The 23,428-nt window shown below is 30.2% G+C and overlaps 1 protein-coding gene, 1 non-coding gene and 1 pseudogene across 3 annotated transcripts; all 3 read left to right on the forward strand.

Annotated features, from left to right (window-relative positions):
• The window catches only part of LOC131172486 (putative disease resistance protein RGA3), a 99,251-nt pseudogene extending 79,378 nt beyond the window's left edge, over window positions 1-19,873 (forward strand).
• LOC110653013 (putative disease resistance protein RGA3) lies at window positions 461-1,937 on the forward strand. Its single transcript, XM_058133325.1, has one exon. The coding sequence runs from the start codon at window positions 545-547 to the stop codon at window positions 1,283-1,285; it is 741 nt and encodes a 246-aa protein (XP_057989308.1). The 5' UTR covers window positions 461-544; the 3' UTR covers window positions 1,286-1,937.
• A 333-nt stretch (window positions 19,874-20,206) lies between the features above and the next one.
• On the forward strand, window positions 20,207-22,445 carry LOC110664698 (uncharacterized). 2 transcript variants are annotated; one of them, XR_009142992.1, is made up of 6 exons: window positions 20,207-20,304; window positions 20,404-20,461; window positions 20,795-20,860; window positions 21,010-21,721; window positions 21,795-21,868; window positions 21,970-22,445. It is a non-coding gene; the product is annotated as an uncharacterized LOC110664698 (transcript). The 2 variants fall into 2 exon arrangements; XR_009142991.1 differs by having other exon boundaries at window positions 20,410-20,461.
• The last annotated feature ends 983 nt before the right edge of the window (window positions 22,446-23,428 follow it).

Below are 23,428 nucleotides of genomic sequence, written 5' to 3' on the forward strand. Positions count from 1 at the left end.
TGCATTTTCATCCTCCACATAGCTTCATAATCTTTCTCATGAAACCTTCAACACTTCCCAATTGTGCCTTACCTTTACTTTCCTCTTGCTTGTGAATCAATGCAAGAAGCAATTCTCTTCAACGTTGCAGGGGAAATCATTTCTAAGCTGGCTTCTCCAGCCCCTCTGGAGACTAAGCTGTGGTGGGGTGTCAACGAGGAGCTTGAGAAACTCAGGAAGACAGTTCCAACCATCCAAGCTGTGCTTCTTGATGCAGAGGAGCAGTATTCGCAGAGTCATCAAGTCAAAGATTGGTTGAATCGCTGAAGGAATAATTTTACGATGCCGATGACTTTTTAGATGAGTTCTCCACCGATGTTTTACTGAAGCAGATGATGACCAGCAACAAAATGGTGAAGGAGGTACGCTTGTTCTTTTCAAGCACAAACCAATTTGCTTACGGTCTTAAAATGACTCATAAGATTAAAAACTTATAAGTAAATTAGATGGGATTGCTGAAAAAAAGAAGTTTCACTTAGATGAGCGCCCTCAGAAGATACTACCAATGGTTGAGCGAAGAGGGCAAACTCACTCATCTTTAACTCAAGTAGTTGTTGGCAGAGAAAAGGATAAGAAGGAAATTGTTGATTTTCTTCTGTCTTCTAGTTGTGGGGAGAATGTGTCAATCATTTCCATTGTGGGTATTGGAGGCTTAGGAAAGACAACACTTGCTCAACTTGCATATTATGATGAGACGGTGAAATCAAATTTTGAGCTAAAAATGTGGGTGTGCATTTCTGATAATTTTGAAGTTAAAATAATTGTTGAAAAGATTTTGGAATCTCCCATTGGTGAAAAACCTAAAAATCTTGAAATGAATACCTTGAAAGATCTTCTTCATGAAAAAATTAGTGGAAAAAAATATGTACTTGTTTTGGATGATGTATTGGATGAGGATTCTGAAAAATGGTTTTACTTGAAGGATTTGTTAGTTGGGGGTAGAAGTGGAAGCAAATTAATAGTGACTACACGTCTTAAAAATGTTGCACAAATGATAGGATCAACAAAAACACATGACTTACAAGGCCTACTTGTTGATGATTCGTGGTCTTTATTTGCAAATATGGCCTTTAAACAAGGGGAAGTCATTAGCCCAGACCATGAGAGAATTGGAAAAGAAATTGTGACAAAATGTGTTGGAGTCCCTTTAGCTGTAAGAGTAATAGGTCATTTATTGTATTCTAAAAATACAGTAGATAACTGGCGAAATTTTAAAGAAAAAGAGCTTCCAAATATGAATGAATAGGGGAGTAGTATTATGCAAACTCTCATATTGAGTTATATTCATCTACCTTCTCATTTAAAGTGTTGCTTTGCTTATTGTAGATTATTTCCAAAAGATTATGAAATTAACATCCCATATTTGGTGAGCCTTTGGATGGCACATGGATTTATTAAATCATCAAATTGAGAACAAAGTCTTCAAGATACAGGCCTAAAATATTTCAAGGATCTTTCGTGGAGGACCTTCTTTCAAGAAGTAAAAGAAGACGCGTTGGGCAATTTATGGAGATGTAAAATGCATGATTTGATGCATGATCTTACCGTGCAAGTAGCATGAGATGAAATTATTTTATTAAATTCAAATGCAAAGCATGTTGAAGAAAAAACTCGACATTTGCCAATTGATTTTGAAGTTGAGTCGTGGCAAAAAGTTACAAGTTGCTTACCTAATTTGTCAAAGGTGAGAACATTTGCATCATTTAGTTGGTCAAAAAAGCATGATATTAAAAAAATAGAATGTGATGAAATTTTTTTCAAATTAAATCGTGTAAGGGCATTAAGTTTGCGTGGTTTGAGAATTAAGAGAGTGCCACGTTCCATTGATAAATTGAAGCACATAAGGTTTCTTGGTCTTTCTCATAACAAAGACATTGAAATCCTTCCTGATTTCATTATTAATCTCCAAAACCTGCAAACTCTACTCCTAATCAACTATGAAAGGCTTAAGCAGTTGCCTAAGCACATTAAAAAGTTGGTCAATCTCCAGAACCTTTACCTTGAGGGATGTGTTTGTTTGACTCATATGCCGCGTGGGATTGGTCAACTGACTTCCTTTGAGAATTTATCAACATTCATGGTGGCCAAAGATAACAGTGTCTCTAAACATAGTGGTCGACTTGGTGAATTACGCGACTTGAACAATCTGGGAGGATATCTAGAAATCATGAATCTGAGGTATGTGAAAAATCCAGCATCTGAATTTAAGGCAGCCAATTTAAAAGGGAAGCAACACCTTCAAATGTTGAGATTATCATGGAAATTGGGCGATCCTATGATAATAATAGTGATAGTGGCTTAGATGAAGTTGAATATGATGAAGAAATGTCATTAGAAGAGCTGTGGCCACACCTTAATCTAAAATGGTTGCTTGTGTATGGGTGTGGAAGACTCATGTTTCCAAGCTGGATTTCTTCCCTCACTAATTTGGCGGAACTTCGAATTGATAATTGCAAAAATTGTCAGCATTTTCCACCGTTGGATCAGTTCCCTTCACCTAAACGTTTGACGATTGACAATTTAACTGACCTGGAGTCCATGGAGAGTGGGATTAATTGCGACAATGTATTATTCTTCCCTTCCGTAGAGAAACTCTGGCTCTCAAATTGCGCAAATCTGAAGGGATGGAGGAGGGATTCATCCACGCCTCAGTTGCTACAATTTCACCGTCTTGATTATTTGGAAATCATGTCTTGCCCTAACCTCACTTCAATGCCTCTCATTCCATTTTGGCATTGGTAAATGCCACCAAGAAGTCATTGGAGGACATACTGAAGATGAAGATTTCGGTGTCACAATCTACCTCTTCTTGTTCTTTGATTTGCCCTTCTCAACTGAAAATTCTGCAAAGCGAGAATATTCATGATCTAGAATTTCTGCCAGAGGAGTTGCTGCTAGAGGAGCTTGATTTACCCGATTCAGAGGATCATAGAGACATGCCATGGTAGTTCCTTAGAAGCCTCCGGGAGTTTCAATTGATAAATATGAACAAATTGGCGTCCCTTCCAAAGGGACTTCAACATGTTCCCACCCTACGCAAACTCTCAATTGATAGTTGTCCTAATTTGAAATCTTTACCAGAGTGGATGGAAAGCCTCACCTAATTGCAATATTTATGGATTAAATTATGTCCTCAACTATCAGAAAGATGCAAAAACAACATGGGTGTTGATTGGCCCAAAATTGCTCGCATCCCAAATATTAGTATTGACGATAGATGGATTCAAGTGTATGGCTGCTACAAACTAAGATCAGAAGAATCAGATCGACTACTCTTGGGGTATGTGCTTATCCCCTTCAATAAACATTATTTTTTTCCTCTATCTTAGAAGCAGACGCTGGTTTTTGTCATTAAAATTCTTGGATTTTCATGTGTGTTTTTTATTGACAGATATCTTGCAATATTCTCTCTTAAATCTCAGAGCAGTTGTTCATAGATGTTAAAAAATTGGTGGATTTTCATTACTTGAATTAATTTCGATTGAAAAATTTATTTCTGTCTCTTTATAATTTTTTTCTTTCTCTTTGTCGTCCAGATAGAATGTACTGCAACTGCTTCTGAACTTTAGGATGGGGATTCATTGAGTAGCTTCATATATGAAATTTCGATGAAGGGCATTGTCATTGATCAACTTCTCATCACATTCCTTTTGTAAGTTCAGCTTGTCAACAACTATTCGCTCTTGGTTATGGAATTTAAGGCCATGATTCCTACTTAATTTTGTAATTTGGTTTTCTTGATTATGCAGTTTTAAGTCGAGTTGCCACTATGAAGAAGTCCCACAATCCCTTGTAGCTGGTAGGGCTGTGCACGGTTCTTGGGGGAACCGAACCGAACTGAAGAACCGTACCGAACTGAATTTATTTTGATACTTTGGTTCGGTTTTAGTTCTTCACTAAAAATCGAACCGAAACTGTATCGAAACTGAACAGAAACTGTATAGAATCGGAACCGAACTAAGAATCGAATTTATACATATGTTTTTTTATATGTATTACATACTTTCAACATAATTATATATATCTATATCTGTATATATAATTGTGAATTAAATATAACTTAATATTATATTTCATTTTTCTATATTTTCTTAGTAATTTTAGTTATAAATATATTAAATTATCTTATAATTCTTAATTATAAATATATTGTTATCTTTTACATATATATATACATATTGATTCTTAATTATATTTATATCTTATGGTTAAATATTATATGATTAATAAATAATTAAAATGTATATTATATGATATATTTATACTATTATATTATATAATATATTTAATAATAAATTATATATACACTTTAAGTGTAACTAAAAGATATATTATATGATATAATATGTATTAATAATCCAATTTAAAACTTAAATGTTAATTTAAGAATGACTTTTTAAGGAAATAATAACATAAAATTATTTTAAGAACTGAGAACTGAACTGGAACCGTACCGAATCGAACCGGAATCGAAAAATCGAGAACTGTACCGAACCGGAACCGAAATAATGAAGAATCGAATCAGAACCGTACCAAAATTTTGGTTTGGTTCCGGTTCCTAGCCAAACCCCGAACCGAACACCCCTAGTAGCTGGTAAGTGCCTTCGTTAATAAAATGATGAAACTCCCTATATTCAAATTTATAGCTGAAACATGATTTGTTGGTCTATAAATGTAATCTTCTTGTTCATTGTCAATTTGATGCCTTTACCTCGGTGGATGCCCAAACTCACCTCAAAGCAGTTGTTCATAGATGTTGATGTTGACAATTGGTGAGTTAACTATGACATTTTTGTGTAGTTAATTACCCAAATTCTTTTGCAAGAGTTCATTTCCGTCTTTTTTTTTTTTTTTTTTTTCTTCTCTCTTTTTGGATTGAACAATATTGCTGTTTCTAAACTGTAGGATGGGAATCATTTTTGAAATGAGATAACTACTTCTGCAAGTTAAGACCTCTGTCCATCTCATTCATCTGTGAGTTGCTGCCTACCTTATCATGTTCTTTTTGCTCTCTTTCAAGTGTCTACCACTTTTACTGCATTGAATGCTTTGGTTTGATGAAAGAATCATGGGCTACAGCAGCAGAATTACATTCAAAATTTTATTTTCTTCAAAATTCATTGGTTTCTAAATTCTAAGTAGACAAAAAGTTTCAATAGTTTATAAATTGTAGCACAAGCATGATTTTCTTCGGAATTACATTTTCTAACATTTAGTTACTTGTGAACAAATAACACTATACAAAATAATAAATATATGCATTTGTTCATATTTCTCAGAAAAATGGGAATCTAAATTTTCTGCCAAAGGTTTTGAAGTATTCCTCCATAATTACACCAAATCAAAGCTTCATCTCCCTTGCCTAGAGAAGCTGCTGATTGCAAGGATTTTCACGTGTAAAATAATGAATTCATCTCTTGGCCATGGATGAACTTCAAATTGCTGCCACTTTGTAACAACTTGGGACTGTAGAATTTCTTTATTGATGGCTTCTTCAAATAAGGTGCAACTTCCATTTTGTCTGCTTTTGATCCTTTTAGTGTTAGTTTCAGGCTCTTCTGCAAATATTGTGAATCAATAGATTGAAGCATTTCCATGTAATTTTAATTGAGGATGGAATTTCAAATAAGCATTCTGCAACTATTGTGTTCAATTCCGGAGTTTGGAAATTGATAATGCGCATCTTGTTGAAAGATGCAAGAGAAAAGCAGTTGTGAACTGGCCTCTCTTATGCAAGGAAGTGTTTGTTTTGGTATGTTCATCACCTTCGCATGCCTTATATGAACATAATCTAAGTATAAATTATTTGTTCTTTTTTTAAAAAAAAAAAAAAATTGTTCCCATTTTTTGACAGTCAGGTGCATTGTGCAAAATTTTCTGTCTATATGGACCCAATTGCAGTTTAGACTTTAGAGGACACCTAGTGGGCACAACAATCTTGCAAAATTACCTGGTACTCGTCTCATTTCTTTTCTCCAAATATGTTAATTTGACAACGTTGAATGAACAGAGTGAAATCCAATCTGGTGGACTGATTTGCTTTTCCAGTAGGCACATAAACAGTATATATGACCATCGCTCAAGAGTTTGACAAAAGCTATTAGGAAGTTGGGAAAAGGTGCCTTTTGGATTTAGATGAGTTCTGGGTTTCAATTATTCAATTTATTATTACACTGATTTTATGCTTGTGTGTGTGTTTATATGTGATTTATACACTTCTTCTTGATATGAACTAAGGTTATTGTGTTTTTCTTTGTGTAGTGATAGAGAAACACATGCGCATCCATTGTTGACCCATAATTACCATCTCTTGTAAGGCAAGTTCATCCTGTTCTCTTCTTTAATTCTGTAAGCTACCACATGACTTCTTCATACAGTTGTAGACTTGAAATCACATTGAACCTATCAAATCTGATTCCTAGTTTACTTTGTAAACTGACTCAAAAGATTGTTTTCATAAGTTTTGACTGTTCAAGATTCCCAATGACTTTCCTGTGCATTCCTGCTGTTGTTGAGTGATTGGTTCTCTCCTCATTTGCATCATCTATGCAGCAGATATTCTGAGTGAATAATGGAATGAATCGTTGACCCATAATTCAAAGGCACTCTGTTTTATCAAAAAGATATCTTGCGGTAGCTAGCAACCTTAATGTTTGCTACTCTTTCTGTAGTTACATGAGTAGCAACATGAAAATGGTGGAGTTATTACCTGTTCTAGCTCGGAGTTGATCAGATGGAGTTTTTTTTTTTGGCAGGTATGTTGCGTTTGCCACATGCTTTTCGGATCCTTCCTTCTTCTGTAAAATTAGGAAAAACATGATAAATAATTTCTCAAATGTGTGTCATTGTCTCCAGCTTGAAGCAAAAATTTAGTTCAAGCTGATTTAAGGACTATAATCAGGAAAGGATGATGCTATGAGCTGCTTATTTGTTGCACAACTATATTAATGGAATGTCAAGAGTTTACATGCAATTTAGTATCTCACAAGAAATCGAGATTTTGATTGCAAATTTGTATCGGGCCGGAAGTCTCTGAGTTTGAGTTTTGGCTTCTCCAATAAGATGGAATGAATCGGTGAACCAATTCTATCTATGTTGCTTTATTTAATTGACCCTTTATCAATGTTGCTTTGTTTGAGGGGGTTTTTTCATCAGCAAGTAGTTTAATTAGTATAGGTAGGGTGTATGGGGCTGGACCTGCCAGTCCTGGGTTTAAACCACGGTTGGTTTTTCCTTATCTTTTCTTCTTATTAGGCTAATACTTGTTATTCTCTACATTTTGAAACGAATTACTTACATAAATTTAATTATCAAAATCATGTAAGGATGATGCCTAATTGAAATGGAGGTTTAGATAGAAAATTTATGTGAATTACAATGTAATTAATTATTCTTCCTGCAAAAGATGAATGTTTTGATTCAGTAAATTTGACATTATATTTTGGTCCCTCTGTTTTGTTCTATATTATATTTTAGTCCTTGAATTTTGAGAAATTAATTATTTAATCTATGAGCTTTACACTATATTTTACTTTAGTCTCTAGATTTTAAGAAATGAATTATTTAGTCTTTTTAATTTTAATATATTAAATAATTTAGTCTCTATAATCTTGATATTATAATAATTTCATTCATTAATAGAATAATTAAATTATTCTATATATTAAAATTATAGGAATTAAAGTGTAATGTAGTATAAAATTTAAAGACTAAATAATTAATTTTCAAAAATTTAAAGACTAAAATATAATATAGAATAAAAATATGGATAGAACTCTAGAATCAAATTATAAATTATATTTTTAAAACATATATATATATATATATATATATATATATATATATATATATATATATATATATATATTTGTCTCTAACACAATAAAAAATATCCCAAGTCAATTTATTTACTCCCTGCAATAATTCAAGTGTAGGACAAGAGTACTCCAAAGTCTATGCATCATGGGTTCCACATGCTTTTGTAGTACCTTACAAACCTTGGATAGGGCTCATATGTTTTTTTATTTCTTATTTTTTTTGGCTGAATATATTATTTTATTGAAACTGTACTAAAAAAATTTCATGACTCTATACACTTATAAAATATCGACACATTTCAATTCTTGTATATATCATATGATACATCTCAACACCTATAAAAGTGAAACTAAGATATCCATTAAATTTCTTTTTTCCTTCACTTAAACTAAAATATTCATTAATTGCATCAACAATTTCATTACCTTACAAAGCAAAAGCAATTTAATTTCTCAAATTGAGTATTAACCTTGACTTACTTACAACCATATTTTTTTCCCTTTTACTTTCATTTCATTAAATATGTTCAATGAGAATATTAAGGGAAACCCATCAAGAAAATAGACATTTCGTGTCAATAACTCCAAAATTTATTAGGACTTTTCGTTGGCATTAGATTCCTAGGTTTGCTTTCGGCTAATGTTTACATGTGCTAATAAACTGTAAAATTTAAGAATTTTTAATGCATAGATTCGAAATCTATACCTTTAAATAAGTTTTAACATGTTACGATGATCTATTTGATAAAGAAAGTCTAATTATTAAACCTTCTTTATCCTTATTTTAATGTTTCTATAGTATTTTCTTACACCTCTATATATGATTGTTCAACCAAAACTTATAAAGCATATATATATGGCTATAAATATAATAATAAAATAACATAGAAAATTTTGAATCAAAACCTCAAAATTTAACATTTCTTTAAAAATATTATCTAATGAAAATGCTGAGGAAAGTTCATCAAAAAATTAACATGTTGTGTCAGTAACTTCAAAGTTTACTATGACTTTTCTTTGCCATTAAAATCTAATATTGACTTTCAACTACTGTTCACATTTCTGTAGCGGAGAATGTCGACATCATTATTATCATCAGAGGAAGATATTTACTCCTTGCAATAATTCAACTATAGGACATGATTTTTTTTTGGTCAAATGTACATTTTGTTGGGAGACTCGAACTCGGAGTATTATTCAGGATGAGCGATATCTTGACTATTAAGCTAAGCCTAGACCGATAATATAATTCAAATCCATACGTCTTGTCACATTATTAATTATGTCTATTTTCAATTAGTTTTATTATTATTTCCTTTTTATTTTATTTTTTAATAAACAAATATCCTAAATATACATTTAATAAATAAATTTTGATATCTCTAATGTTACCCATATAGAATGCGATAAATTTTGAAACCAATTTTAAACGCAATATTCACCAAAATCAGTTCATAACTAATGATATGTAATCTGCAAATTAATGATTTCTGGATTCCTATCAACAGTTAGGTCTCGTGTAAGGAATTCTAATGTGGATTCCCAAACTAATTTAATAATGAGAAATTCAGTAGAGTCCACAATTCCAATCAGTTGAAAGGGATTTTTCTTCTTATCTTAGATATTGTGAATCACGGGAAACCTTTTTTTATTTATTATCAGTTGTTCAAAGAGTAGGCATTATAATTATTGATGTTAAATTTTAATTAAATTAGCTATATTAATTTTTAGGCTTCATATTCAAAAAAATTCAAAACATTGCACGTTTTTGTAATTATAGTTAATTTTTTTTTTATCAATTTTAGTCTAATTTAAAAGTTTAGTATTTATTATGACCCGATCAAAATTGGAGATTTGGGAGCGTTGACTTAGCAAAAATATATTTTTTAATATGTTATTGCGGATGTGATGATTGAGGTGTTAAAAATATTATTATTTTATATATTACTACTGACATGACATACCTTTAATAATTCAAAAATTTTGAAAATTTTCAACTTTTATCGATTATATTCAATTTTATAAGTTAATTTTATTTATAGTTAATTGACTAATTTTGATATAATTTGGTAAAAATTAATATTTTATTACTTAATACAATTGTAAAAATAAATAATTATGTTACTTAGTATAATAAAAAAAATTTCCCACCCTCTCTCCTCATTTTTTTATTTATTTAAAAATTAAATATTCATATAAAAATATCAATAATAACAATATTCATCATTTTAGCAAAAATAACAATAATAATAATTATAATAATCAATATATGGGTGAATGTCTATATATATTATTGGATGACAGTGGGGGGGAGGAGAGAGCGAGAGGGGGGGGGGTGAGTGGAGTGTGTGTGTCTATATATATATATATATATATATATATATATATATATATTGGATCACAATGGGTAGAAGAGAGAGAGAGAGAGAGAGAGAGAGGGGGGGGGTGAGGTGGGAAGAGGGGGCGTATATATATTATTAGATGACAGGGAGTAAAAAGAGAGAGAAAGAGAGAAAGTGAGAGAGGTGGGTGGAGAGATATTTTTAATTTTAAATAAATAAGAATTTATTTTTATAAATAAATTTCATAAATATCCAAAAAAATAAAGAAAAAGAGAGTGGAATATTATTTTTTCATTATACTAAATAATATAAATATTTTTTATAATTGTATTAAGTAATAAAATAATAATTTTTTATCAAGTTAAATCAAAATTAATCAAATGACTATAAATAAAACAAATCTATAAAATTAACTATAATTAATAAAAGCTGAATTTTAAAATTTTTTCAATTACTAAAGTTACATTATGTTAGTAAAAACATAAAAGTTCATTAGACGTCACCTACCACATTAAATAGCTGAACACAATTAATAAACAGATTGTCAGACAAATTGGAACCCACCAAGAATCACTTTGTTTAAAATCACCCTAACTACACTGTAATTTTAAGTATGTAATTTTAATATTATAATAATTTTATTCATTAATAGAATGATTAATTTATTTTATATATTAAAATTATCGGAATTAAATTGTGATATATTATAAAATTTAGAGGTTAAATAATTAATTTTTTAAAATTTAAAGACTAAAATATAATATAGGGTAAAAATTAAAGACTAAATATAAATTGTGTCTAATACAGTTAAAAATATTCTCAAGTCAATTTATTTACTCCTTGCGATAATTCAAGTCTAAAACAAGAGTGCTCCAAAGTCTATACGTCTTGTCACTTCATGGGATACACACGCTTTTATAGTACCTTACAAACCTTGAATATGGCTCATATGTTCTTTTTATGTCATTTTATTTATTTATTTTTATTATTATTCCTTCTCTCAAACTGAAATATTCATTAATTGCATCAACAATTTCGTTACCTTACAAAGCAAAAGCAATTTAATTTCTCAAATTGATTATTGACCTTCACTTACTTACAACCATACATTTCCTTTTACTTTCATTTCATTAAAAATGTTTAATGAAGATATTAAGGAAAACCCATCAAGAAATTTGACATTTTGTGTCAATAACTCCAAAATTTATTAGGACTTATCTTTGGCATTAGAATCATAGGTTTGTTTTCAGCTAATGTTTACCTGTGCTAATAAACGGTAAAATTAAGAATTTTTCAAGTATATATTTATAGATACAACATCTAAATTTGAAATTTGTACCTTTAAATAAGTTTTAATATATTAGGATAATCTATATTTGATAAAGAAATTATGAACCTTCCTTCTTTTGAACTTGTAAAACGGATTATTGACCTTTGACTTATATTATATACAACCCCCTTTTTTTTTCACTTATTTCATTGTTTGTTTACATTCATTCATTTAATTGGATTAATGAGAAGATTTTTTTATCAATAAAATTTAATTTAATTATAATTAATAAGAAAATAACATAGAGAAATGTTAACCAAAATCTCAAAATTTAACATTTCTTTCAAAATATCTAATGAAAATGCGAAGAAAAATTTGTTAGAAAATTAGCATCTTGTGTCAATGACTTCAAAGTTTACTATAACTTTTCTTTGCCATTGAAATCTAATATTCTCTTTCAACTGATGAAATTCATGAGTGAACTCCACCATGTTTCCATTTTTTTTTTCTTCTCTCATAATACCATATATGACCCCACACGTTATGTTCAAGAGCGAAAATATGGGTTATGCCCTCATAAGATGAGTGGCTATTCATTTAAATAATTAACAATAAGTAATTTTCCTTCATTAATTAATTATATATATTCTTTGATTCAAGTGTTCTTAATGCAGTGGTAAGTAAAAAAGAAGTATTTGAAGTCCCACTTCATTTAAGATTTTTATTATAATTTGGATTCTTTAATTCGTATTTAGTTTTAGTTTGTTATTTCTAGTTTATTTGAGACTCTAAAATATTATTCTTAATTAGTTTAGGTCTTTTAAATTATTTTTCTATTAAATTAGAATTTAGAACTCTATAAATGCTCATTATATTCTCATTATGTACAAATTTTTAGATTTATTTAATGAAATTTTTTTTTTCATAAAGTTATGTTTATTTTGTTTTATTCTTAAATTTTAGATTGAATCTGGTGATTTTTAAAATTTTAGATTAGATCTTATTTATTTTCAAGAGTTTAATTATGTGTTAATCCTTTGTCGTACTACACGCTATGTCAGATCTTTTATTAATTCAATAAGTGGCTTATTTTGCAACTCAAAATTTTGAGTACTATTAATAGTATATTATTCAAATATAAAAATTAAACCAACAAAAAAAATTAATTGAATTGATTTTAGTTCTTGTCATTATATAAATTCCTTTTCTGAACAATTTAATGGATGAACTTTCCTACATTGACCTTGTTTATTGCGTTAGATCCTAAATATACATTACTTTATAAATGAAGAGGAAGGTGCCGTTGCTTCGAGGAAAGAACACATTACTTTGCTTACCTTTTCTTTTATTTCTCTTATAAGGGCTCCACACAGCTTATCAATTTTGGCTTAGTGGTCTAAAACTAGCAAGTGGAATATTTTTTTTTTCATGAAATAATTTATTTACTTAATTTAAGTAATTTATGGAATGAAAATTCTTAAAAATGATTTTACTTAAAGGATTTATTATTAATTTGAAAGCATAAATGAAAGCAAAATAATGGTGTTTACACCTTTAAAAAATGTTAAAAAAATAATAAGATGAGAAAAATACATTATTTATAAGAGCTACTAAGTAATTAGTGTGTTGAACTCCTTTTAGTCGTAAGGGTAATAATATATTTATTACATTTTAAATTTAAAATACAATAAATGTGTATTTGTGCGCATGTTTTCGATCCTTTGTTCTTCTACAAAATTTGGGAAATGCCTAGTGAATAATTACTTCAAATGTATTTGCGCGCATGTTTTCTATCCTTGTTCTTCTATAATTTATTAATAAACTATTATTATAGTTAACAAGAATTTCACTTCAGCTGCCATATTATAACTGAAGAAGTGACATCAGAGACCCCAAATCAGATTTAATTGTCAAAAAAATTATAAAGTTTGTTAATTTATACAATTAAATTCTGAAATTTGTATAATTATCAATTAAACCCTCACATTTTATTAATGTCTCGAATTGACCTGACCGTCAATAAATCATTAGTATGTAATGCTTTGTTGGTAATTTTAATCGCTTTTGCTTTGACTATTTTGGTTGGGATATGTACTTTATAAGTTTGTTGATAATTGATATTAGTGAGCAATTAATTTTGGGGAATGATTTTTGTTGATAACTGATATTAATGAGCAATTAATTTAGGAGAATGATTATTATTTCTTCTTGTGATTTGATCCATCTTATAATGGCTGGGAGAATGAGCTACTTATACATTTACTTTGGCAAAGAAATGCTCTTAAGAAAAAAGTTACAGAGTTGGATGAGCTTTACAGCAAAATCACTAAAAAATAGATACAGCTCAGTGAAAAGTATAATTAAAATGATACATTGATTAACAATATGTGAAGCAGAGTTGAAGTGTTGACGAAAACTAAAAAAATTGGAAGGATGTATTATGTTGTTATGGATATGTATAGTAACAATGAACAAGTTTTATTAATGTTGACTTGAATGTGTAAGTTGATTAGAATAGGATAAGGTAAATGTATCCACGGAACAAAATTTAGCTAGTAATTTCTGGTTTATTGAAATATACTAATAATTTATTGAAGGTCGGGTCAATTTGAAACATCAATAAAATATGAGAGTTTAATTGGTAATTATGCAAAATTCAGAATTTAATTGTAAAAATTGATAAATTTCATGGTTTTTTGGCAATTAACACAAACTTGAGATTTCTAATATGGCTTTTCCAATGATGATATGATAGCTAATGTTCAAGTTCGTTAAGTATACTAACAACGGTTAGGTTTAATTTGAGACATCAATTAAATGTGAGGGTTTAATTGATAATTATGTAAATTTTAGAGTTTTAATTACAAAAATTACTAAATTTCAAGATTTTTTTTTACAATTAACTCTATCTTTTAATACATGATTACAACCCAAATGAAGTCCATTACCTTTGCCAGATTGATAACTACGAATGAAATCTGAGCTGACTGCACAAGAAAGAATAAGCCTGAAATCGATTGGGATATAGTTCGGAAATTTATTGTTTCTCTGCAATAATTTATTATAATTTTTCTTTTAAAAAACAAATTAGAAGACAATATATGTCAATCATTTACCTAACATTGGCAATAATGCATTAATATTATGCATTTTCATCACTTTCGAAGAACATGATAGTGGAACCTGTTGTATTTGCTACTTGGCTTCTCCAGCAACCCTTTGACAATGCTTATCAAAAAAACAAAAAAAAAAAAACTCTTTGACAACAACATATATATATATATATATTAAAGAAATAAATTTTCACATCCAAAACTCTTCTATACGCGTAATTTTTATATATATACCCAACACTGCACCTACTTTTAGCGAAAGAAAATGCTTATACGAGAAAGAGTGAAAAAGGAGGTCAACAATATTGAATTTTCCATCTCAGTGATTGAAAAAGAAGAAAAATAAATAAATTAGCAAGTGCCTTTCCTTTTCACATCATTATTTAAAGGAAAGAGGAAAAGGGAGTAGGAATTGAGTAGGTGTTCGGTTCCGGTTTGGTTTGGAGTTTGGCTAGGAACTAGAATCAAATCAAAATTTCAGTACGATTTCGGTTTGGTTTTTCATTATTTCGATTTCGGTTTGGTATGGTTCTTGGTTCTTCGGTTCTAATTCGGTTTGGTATGGTTCCAGTTTGGTTCTCGGTTCTTAAAACAATTTTATGTCATTATTTCCTTAAAAAGTCATTCTTAAATTAGCATTGAAGTTTTAAATTGGATTATTAATACATAATATATCATATAATATATCTTTTAGCCATATATAAAATGTATATATAATTTAGGATTAGATAATTTAATATATTTATAACTAAAATTATAAAGAAAATATAGAAAAATAAAATATAATATTAGGTTGTATTTACTTCATAATTATATATACATAAAAAAACATAGAAAAACATATGTATAAATTCAATTCTTGATTTGGTTCCGGTTCGGTTTCGATACGGTTTCGATTTGGTTCTTAGTGAAAAATCAGAACCAAATTAAAGTATCAAAATAAATTCGATTCGGTGCGATTCTTATCAGTCCGGTATGATTTTTTGATTCAATTCGATTCTCTCAAGAACCGTGCACAGCCCTAGAATTGAGTGGTCATCACTCTTTTAGGAAAATGAGGGCAGGGCCATATTATACTTGCAACTTTGGCTTCTCCACCACCTGTTTGACATATACACATATATGATATATATTTTAAAGATAATATTTTAAAGAAAAAATCATCAGATTGACTCAGAAAATTTCCTGATAGATATTCTGAATAAAGAATTAAAATATCATATTATCATTTAAATAATTGAGATAAATGATTGTGAACATTTTCGACATACATAAATGATTGTTCAGCCTCTCAGATTTTATTTTAACTAGGAATTTGCTCGGTTGTGCGGTTATTTAAATTTTTTAAATTATTATTATATAAAATTTTAATATGTTATTTTATTTTTTATTATATTTTTAATTGTTTATATTTATTAATTTTACACAATTATTTAATTAGATAGTATTAATTATTATTTGAGAAAATTAACCAAACAATGAAAAATACTTTAATTTGATATCGAAAATCTCTTATATGATTTTTTACTGTCAAATTATTATTCAAAAGATGTATAAAGTGAATTAGATATTGAGCTTTTTTCCTTTTTTATTACTCAAAAGATATATAAAGAACATGAATGGGCGTGTCTATAAGAGATATTGAAATCTTCCCTATTTTTTTACTATTATTAACATGTTATATTGAGTAATAGATAACTTAAAAACTCACATATTAATTAGTAGTAAAAATAAGATTAATAATTTTTATTTAATATATACATATTAATTATTATTAATAATAAAAATACAACTAAAATTGAAACTAAAGTGAATTAGAAGTTTAAGTGCACCACTTTTCACACTTCCATTATGGTAATCTCTTGTTAACCAATTATACATATATTTGGAGGTTTTAAAATGTTTAAATTATTATTATATAAAATTAAAGAATGCCATTTTATTTTTTTATATTTTTAATTGTTTATATTTATTGATTTCATATAATTATTCACACGAGAAGAGAGAAAAATATATAGCATTAGTTAATTAAATATTGTTAATTATGATTTAAAAAAAATTATCAAACCAATGAATAATACTTTAGTTTGATATTAAAATCTTTTTATACAATCTTTTATTGTCGAATTATTGCAAAGATATATATATATATATAAAGAATGGATAAACATGCACATAAGAGATATTAAATTTTTTTTTATTGTCTAAAAGATGCATAGATGAATGAATGGGTGTGCACATCCTTCTGTGGAGAAATTATATCCTAACTCGTGATTCCATGTCGGTTTGCATATGGGGAATGGCAAACCAGTGATAAAATGCTAAATAAATGATAATGGGTCCTATAAAATGTAGTTATGTATACATGTTAAAAATAATTTTTCCTTTTAAAAGTAATAACGGCTTTTTTTTTTTTTTAACTTATATCATTTTTTGATTGGGTTGTCATTCCATGTAATATAATTATATGGAATAACCCGTTCGTTGTAAAATTATTCCCTCTGTGTATATATATATATAATTAAAAATAAAAATAAAATCCGTTAAAAGTTTACTCCACTATTATTAATGTTATATTAAGTAAGTAGGAAATTACAAATTAAAATCACATATTAATTAGCAGACAATAAAACTAATGAATTATATTTAATATGTACATATTAATTATTATTAATTATAAAAATATAACAAAAAAAATAAAATATATAAAAAATTTAAGTGTGCCAATTGGCACATTCGAAGGAATAGACATGTGGCAATCTCTTATTAGCCTATTTTAGAGACCGGCTTCCTATATATATATATGTATATGTATATTTTCTTCAATATATCCCTTAAGGAAATTGAATAAGCATTTCCTTCCAAAGAGATAACTCCATATGACCCTGGCTTTCCTATAAATTAAGAACTCCATCAGAAAAGCATTCTCATCCTTGTCATCCTCCACACGCTTTCATAATCCTTCTCTTCTCTTCAAAACTTGAACACTTCACAATTTGCCTTACCTTTACTTTCTACTCACTTGAAAAGCAATGGCAGATGCTATTCTCTTTAACATCGCAGGAGGAATCATTTCGAAGCTAGCTTCTCCAGCCCTTCAAGAGATTAAGCTGTGGTGGTGTGTAACCATGACAATTGGTGGATGTACTGCTACCGCTTCTGAACTTTAGGATTGGGATTCATTGAGTAGCTTCATATATGAAATTTCGATGAAGGGCATTGTCATTGATCAACTTCTCTTCGCATTCCTCTTGTAAGTTAGTTAATTATTTTGCACTTACCAGTTTGTCAACAACTATTCACTCTTGGTTATAAACTTAAGACCCTGATTCCTACTTAATTTTGTAATTTTGTTTTCTTGATTCTGTAGTTTTAACTGGAGTTGCCACTATGAAGAAGTCCCACAATCCTTTGTAGCTGGTCAGTGCCTTAGTTAATAAAATGATGAAACTCACTATATTCAAATTTGAAGCTGAAACATGATTTGTTGGTCTCTAATTGTAATCTTCTTGTCATTATGAATTTGATGTCTTCAACTCGGTGGACGCCCAAACTCACCTCAAAGCAGTTGTTCATATATGTTGATGTTGACAATTGGTGAGTTAACTATGATAATTTCGTGTACTTAATTGCTCAATTTCACTCACAAGGGTTTATTTCTGGCTTCTTAAATTTTTTCTCTTTTTGGATTGAAAATTATGCGGCTTCTAAACTGTAGGATGGGAATCATTGTGATCAAGGTCATTGTCATCTAAACTACTTAATGCAGAGATGGAAAAAGCAAAATGATATTCAACAACATTTTCTTCCAATCTAATTCACTCGTTTTATCATAGAGTGTGATAAGTAATATGGGTTTCGCCAACAATTTTTTTTTTTTTTGTTACGAACTCTTTCCCTGATATTTAATTTGGTTTTTCAGGAAAAAAATGACTATCCTGGGTTTCTTCCAAAAAAAATGTAAAGCATTTGCCCCAAATTGAAGCCTTATCTTGTGAGCTTGATCTGTTCAACGGTCGTCTGGTTCTTCATAATATTTATAATTTTATATTTTATTTGTTTATTTCTTCTTTTCAAAATTCATTAATTTATGTAATTGTGGAATCAATTGTACTTTTTATTACCAGATCGCCATGGTTTTTTTCCTTGTGTTAATTTGACGACGTTAAACGCGCGAGTGAAATCCAGTACTGTTCACCGGTTGACTGATGTGATTCTGCCTTTCCTAATTGACACTTAAGGATTTTATGCATGATTCTGCATTTTCTTGCATGCTATAATTATGCCACCCATTCCTTTAAGAGAAACACGTTGGCCAATTTATGCCTTAAATGTAGGCTTCTTGAGTCATTGATGCATACTTACCAGCAGGTATTTATTTGTTAATTTTGTTTTCTTCGTTCTCTAGTTTTAAGAAGTGCCACTACAAAGAAATCCATACTATAATTTCAGCTTCTACATGTTGCAAGAGAATTGATTTTCTATGCAGAAACTGACAAGCTAGTAAGTGCCTTAGCTGATAAACTGATGAACCTCCTTATATTTAAATTTTATGGCTAAAGCATGATTCTCATTGTTGTTCTCAAAAACTTAATGCAGTGCCTGCCCTTAGCCTAATGGATATTTTTAGTGTAAACAATATGACCATTGATCTTCAAAGAGTTATATGGAAGCACTTTAGACTCGGATGAAATTTGGGGTTTCAATGCTTTGAGACCTTCATATAATGGCTGCCGTTATCTGATGAAATTAATGAACAGTTGTAGATATTCCTTTTGTAGTGTTGTGTTGAAAGTGTTTCTTTGAACATTCTATGCTACAATTTGGATGGTTCTATCTACTTCTGCAAGTGAAAACCTCTGTCCATCTCATCTATCTGTAAATTGCTGCCAACCTTATCATATTCTTTTCAAATTTTGAAGTATTCCTCTATAATTACCTCAAATTGAAGTTTCATCTCTCTTGCCTGGAGAAGCTGCTGATTGCAAGGATTTTCATCTGTACAATAACGAATGCAGAATGCTATAGTGCTTCTCTTCTTAATATTTAATGAATGGCACCTCTTGGTCGTTGATGAACTTCAAATTGCTGCCACTTTATAACAACTTAAGACTCTAGAATTTCTTTATTGATGGCTTCTTCAAATAAGGTACAACTTCCATTTTGAAGATCAATGGCCACTTTGTCTTCTGCTATGCGGCATGCACTGGTGGAAAAATCCTGTAAACAGAATGAGATTCAACACTTCATATTTCTTCAAATCTAACTTATTCCTTCCTTCCGGTTGTGTGGTACGTATTATTACTACTGGGTTGTTTTTTCTATCTTTTATTGTTAATTAAATATCAAACAGCCCATAGTTTTGCCGTTCTTTGATTTGGTTTCCAGGAAAACAAAATGATAATCAGGAGTTTCTTCTAGAAAATGTAAAGCGCTTGCCCGAAATTGAGGTCTAATCTCCAGGCATGTGATATGGAAGAAACATGCTCTGTTCAATGCTCCTTTGTTTTTATTATATATATGAGTTTTACATTTTCATATATTATTTTCATCTGTTTCTTCACTTTAGATATCATTTTTGTGATTGCAGAATTGTTTGTAACTTTTTTTCAGTACTTAGTGTTGTTGAAGATTAATGCAGCGAATGGAGGAACTTCAGCCACTGTTGTCCTTGTAATGCTGTTCTGCAAATATTGTGAATCAGTAGATTGAAGCATTTCCATGTAATTTTAATTGATCCATGGAATTTCAAATAGCAATCTGCACCTGTTGTCTTCAATTCCAGAGTTTGGAAATTGATAATGGTTCCATCTTGTTGAAAGGTGCAGGGGAAAAGCAGTTGTGAATAGGCCTCTCTTATGCAAGAAAGTGTTTGTTTTGGTATGTTCATCACCTTCACGTGCCTTATATGAACATAATCCAAGTATATGTTTCGCATGCCTTATATGAACATGATCCAAAGTATAAATTATTTGTTCTTTTTAAAAAAAAAATTCCATTTTTTGACAGTCAAGTGCATTGTGCAAAATTTTCCGTCTGATGGATTATGAAAAAAACTGCAATTTATACTATAGAGGAAACCTTATTGGCACAACCACCATGCAGAATTACATGTTACTCATCTCATTTATTTTCTCCAAATATGTTAATTTTGACAACATTGAATGAAGAGAGTGAAATCTAATCTGGTGCACTGATTTGCTTTTCCACTAGGCCATAAACAGTATATATGACCATTGCTCAAGAGTTTCACAAAAGCTATTAGGAAGTTGCGAAAAGGTGCCTTTTGGATTCCTGAGTTTCAATTATTCAATTTATTATTACACTGATTTTATGCTTGTGTGGGTGTATGCGTGTGGGTGTTTTATGTGATTTATAAACTTCTTCTTGATATGAACTAGGGTTATTGTGTTTTTCTTTGTGTGTAGTGAAAGAGAAGCACATGCACTTCCATCATTGACCCATAGTTACCATGTCACGGGGTCATCACCCTCTCCTCAAAAGATGCACCTGATGGGGCATGCAGCACTCCCGCTTATAAGGAGCCTAGGACTCCGTTCCTTTCCGATGTGGGACAAGTGCCTCCTCTTGTTACACTCTCTCCCACCCGATTCCGGCAACGCCCTCATTGCCACCGGCCACCCTGCCTACCCTAGTCCGTTGGGGGATCTTGGCGTGAGTCAGAAGAGGTCCGGTCGGCTCTGATACCACTATTGTCACGGGATTACTACCCTATCCCCAAAAGATGCACCTGATGGGGTGTGCAACACACCCGCTCATAAGGAGCCCAGGATCCCGTTCCTTTCCGATGTGGGACAAGTGCCTCCTCTTGTTACATACCATCTCTTGTAAGGCAAGTACATCCTGTTCTCTTCTTTAAATTCTGTAAGCTACCACATGACTTCTTCAAATAGTTGTAGTCTTCAAATCACATTGAACCTATCAAATCTGATCCCTAGTTTACTCTGTAAACTGACTCAAAAGATTGTTTTCATTAAGGTTTGACTGTTCAAGACTCCCAATGACTTTCCTGTACATTCCTGCTGTTGTTGAGTGATTGGTTCTCTCCCCATTTGCATCATTTATGCAGCAGATATTCTGAGTGAATAATGGAATGAATCGTTGACCCATAATTCAAAGGTACTCCGTTTGTTTTATCAAAAAGATATCTTGCGGTAGCTAGCAACCTTAATGCTTGCTACTCTTTCTGTAGTTACACGAGTTGCGACTTGAAAATGTTGTTACCTGCTCTAGCACATATTGTTCAGATGGAATTTTTTTTGACAGGTATGTAGTGTTTGCCACATGTTTTTCGGATCCTTCCTTCTTCCATAAAATTTGGAAAAGCATGATAAATAATTTCTTCAAATGTGTGTCATTGTCTCCAGCCTGAAGCGATGATTTAATTCAAGCTGATTCAAGGATTATAATCATAAAAGGATGATACTATGAGCTACTTGTTTGCTTGCACAACTATATGAATGGAATGTCTGGAGCTTACATGCAATTTAGTATCTCACAAGATATGGAGATTTAGATTGCAAATTTGCATCAGGCCAGAAGTCTCTGAGTTTGAGCTTTGGATTCTGCAATAAGAGAGAATGAATCGTGTACCAATTCCGTCTATGTTGCTTTATTTAATTGACTCTTTATCTACGTTGCATTGTTTGAGGGGTTTTTTTCATCAACAAGTGGTTTAGTTATTATAGGTTGGGTGTATAGGGTTGGACCTGCTGGTCCTGGGTTTAAACCACTGTTGGTTTTTCCTCCTCATCTTTTCTTCTTATCAGGCTAATACATGTTGTTCTCTACATTTGTTAACGAGTTACTATAATCAACAAAATCATGGAAGGATGATGCTCAATTGCTTACACTGCCATTCTAATTGAAAAGGAGGTTTAGACTGAAAATGTATGTGAATGACAATGTAATTAATTTTCTTCCTGCAAAAGATGAATGTTTTAATACGGTAAATTTGTTTTGTTGGCCATTTATATTGCCGCAGTTAAACATTTTCTATTGACATCAATTGAGCTTTTTTCATTGAAATATGGCTGAAATTTCTTACAAAATGGCTGAAGCTAACAATCTGCCTCTTAATAACCGGGCACCGTTAATAAACAGAGTACCAGACAATCTGCAACCGGGAATCACTTGGTTTAAAATCATCCCAGCTGGATGTAATTTTCAAAAAGAAAGTTCAATTAAGATAATATTTCTCAATTGAGAGGCACTCTAGCCACCGAATTCACGAAAGGTGAATTTATAATTTGGCTCATGGATTTTTGCTCATATTATATTTTAGTCCTTAAAATTTGAGAAATCGATTATTTAATATGCATTTTGTACTTCCCTAAATTTTAATAAATGAATTATTTAACTCTTTTAATTTTAATATATAAAATAATTTAATCTCTATAATTTTAATATTATAAAAATTTCATCAATTGATAGAAGAAATAAATTATTCTATATATTAAATTATAGAGATTAAAGTATGATGTAATGTAAAATTTTAAAACTAAATAATTAATTTTCAAAAATCAAAAGATTAGAATATAATATAGTATACAATTTAAGAATTATATAATTAATTTTTTAAATTTTAAAAATTAAAGGGTAATATAAAATAAATTTGAATAAAACTCTGAGATCAAATTCATGTTTAGGACAAGAGTGCTCCCAAATCTATACGCCTTGTAGCTTCATGGGATCCACACGCTTTTTAAATTCATCTAGAAATGAAAAAAATTCATTTCTAGACCAAAGCCTCACAGAGCTAATCATCTATCTCCTCTTCAATAAATCTGAAAGTAACATCTCAACATCAAACAAAGGAAAATGAAC

This window comes from Hevea brasiliensis, chromosome 14, assembly GCF_030052815.1.
Source record: "Hevea brasiliensis isolate MT/VB/25A 57/8 chromosome 14, ASM3005281v1, whole genome shotgun sequence".
Taxonomy (NCBI): domain Eukaryota; kingdom Viridiplantae; phylum Streptophyta; class Magnoliopsida; order Malpighiales; family Euphorbiaceae; genus Hevea; species Hevea brasiliensis.

Bases quoted from the DNA above. Each gene is read 5' to 3' on its own strand.
- LOC110653013 (XM_058133325.1), top strand. From the start codon at position 545: ATGGTTGAGCGAAGAGGGCAAACTCACTCATCTTTAACTCAAGTAGTT.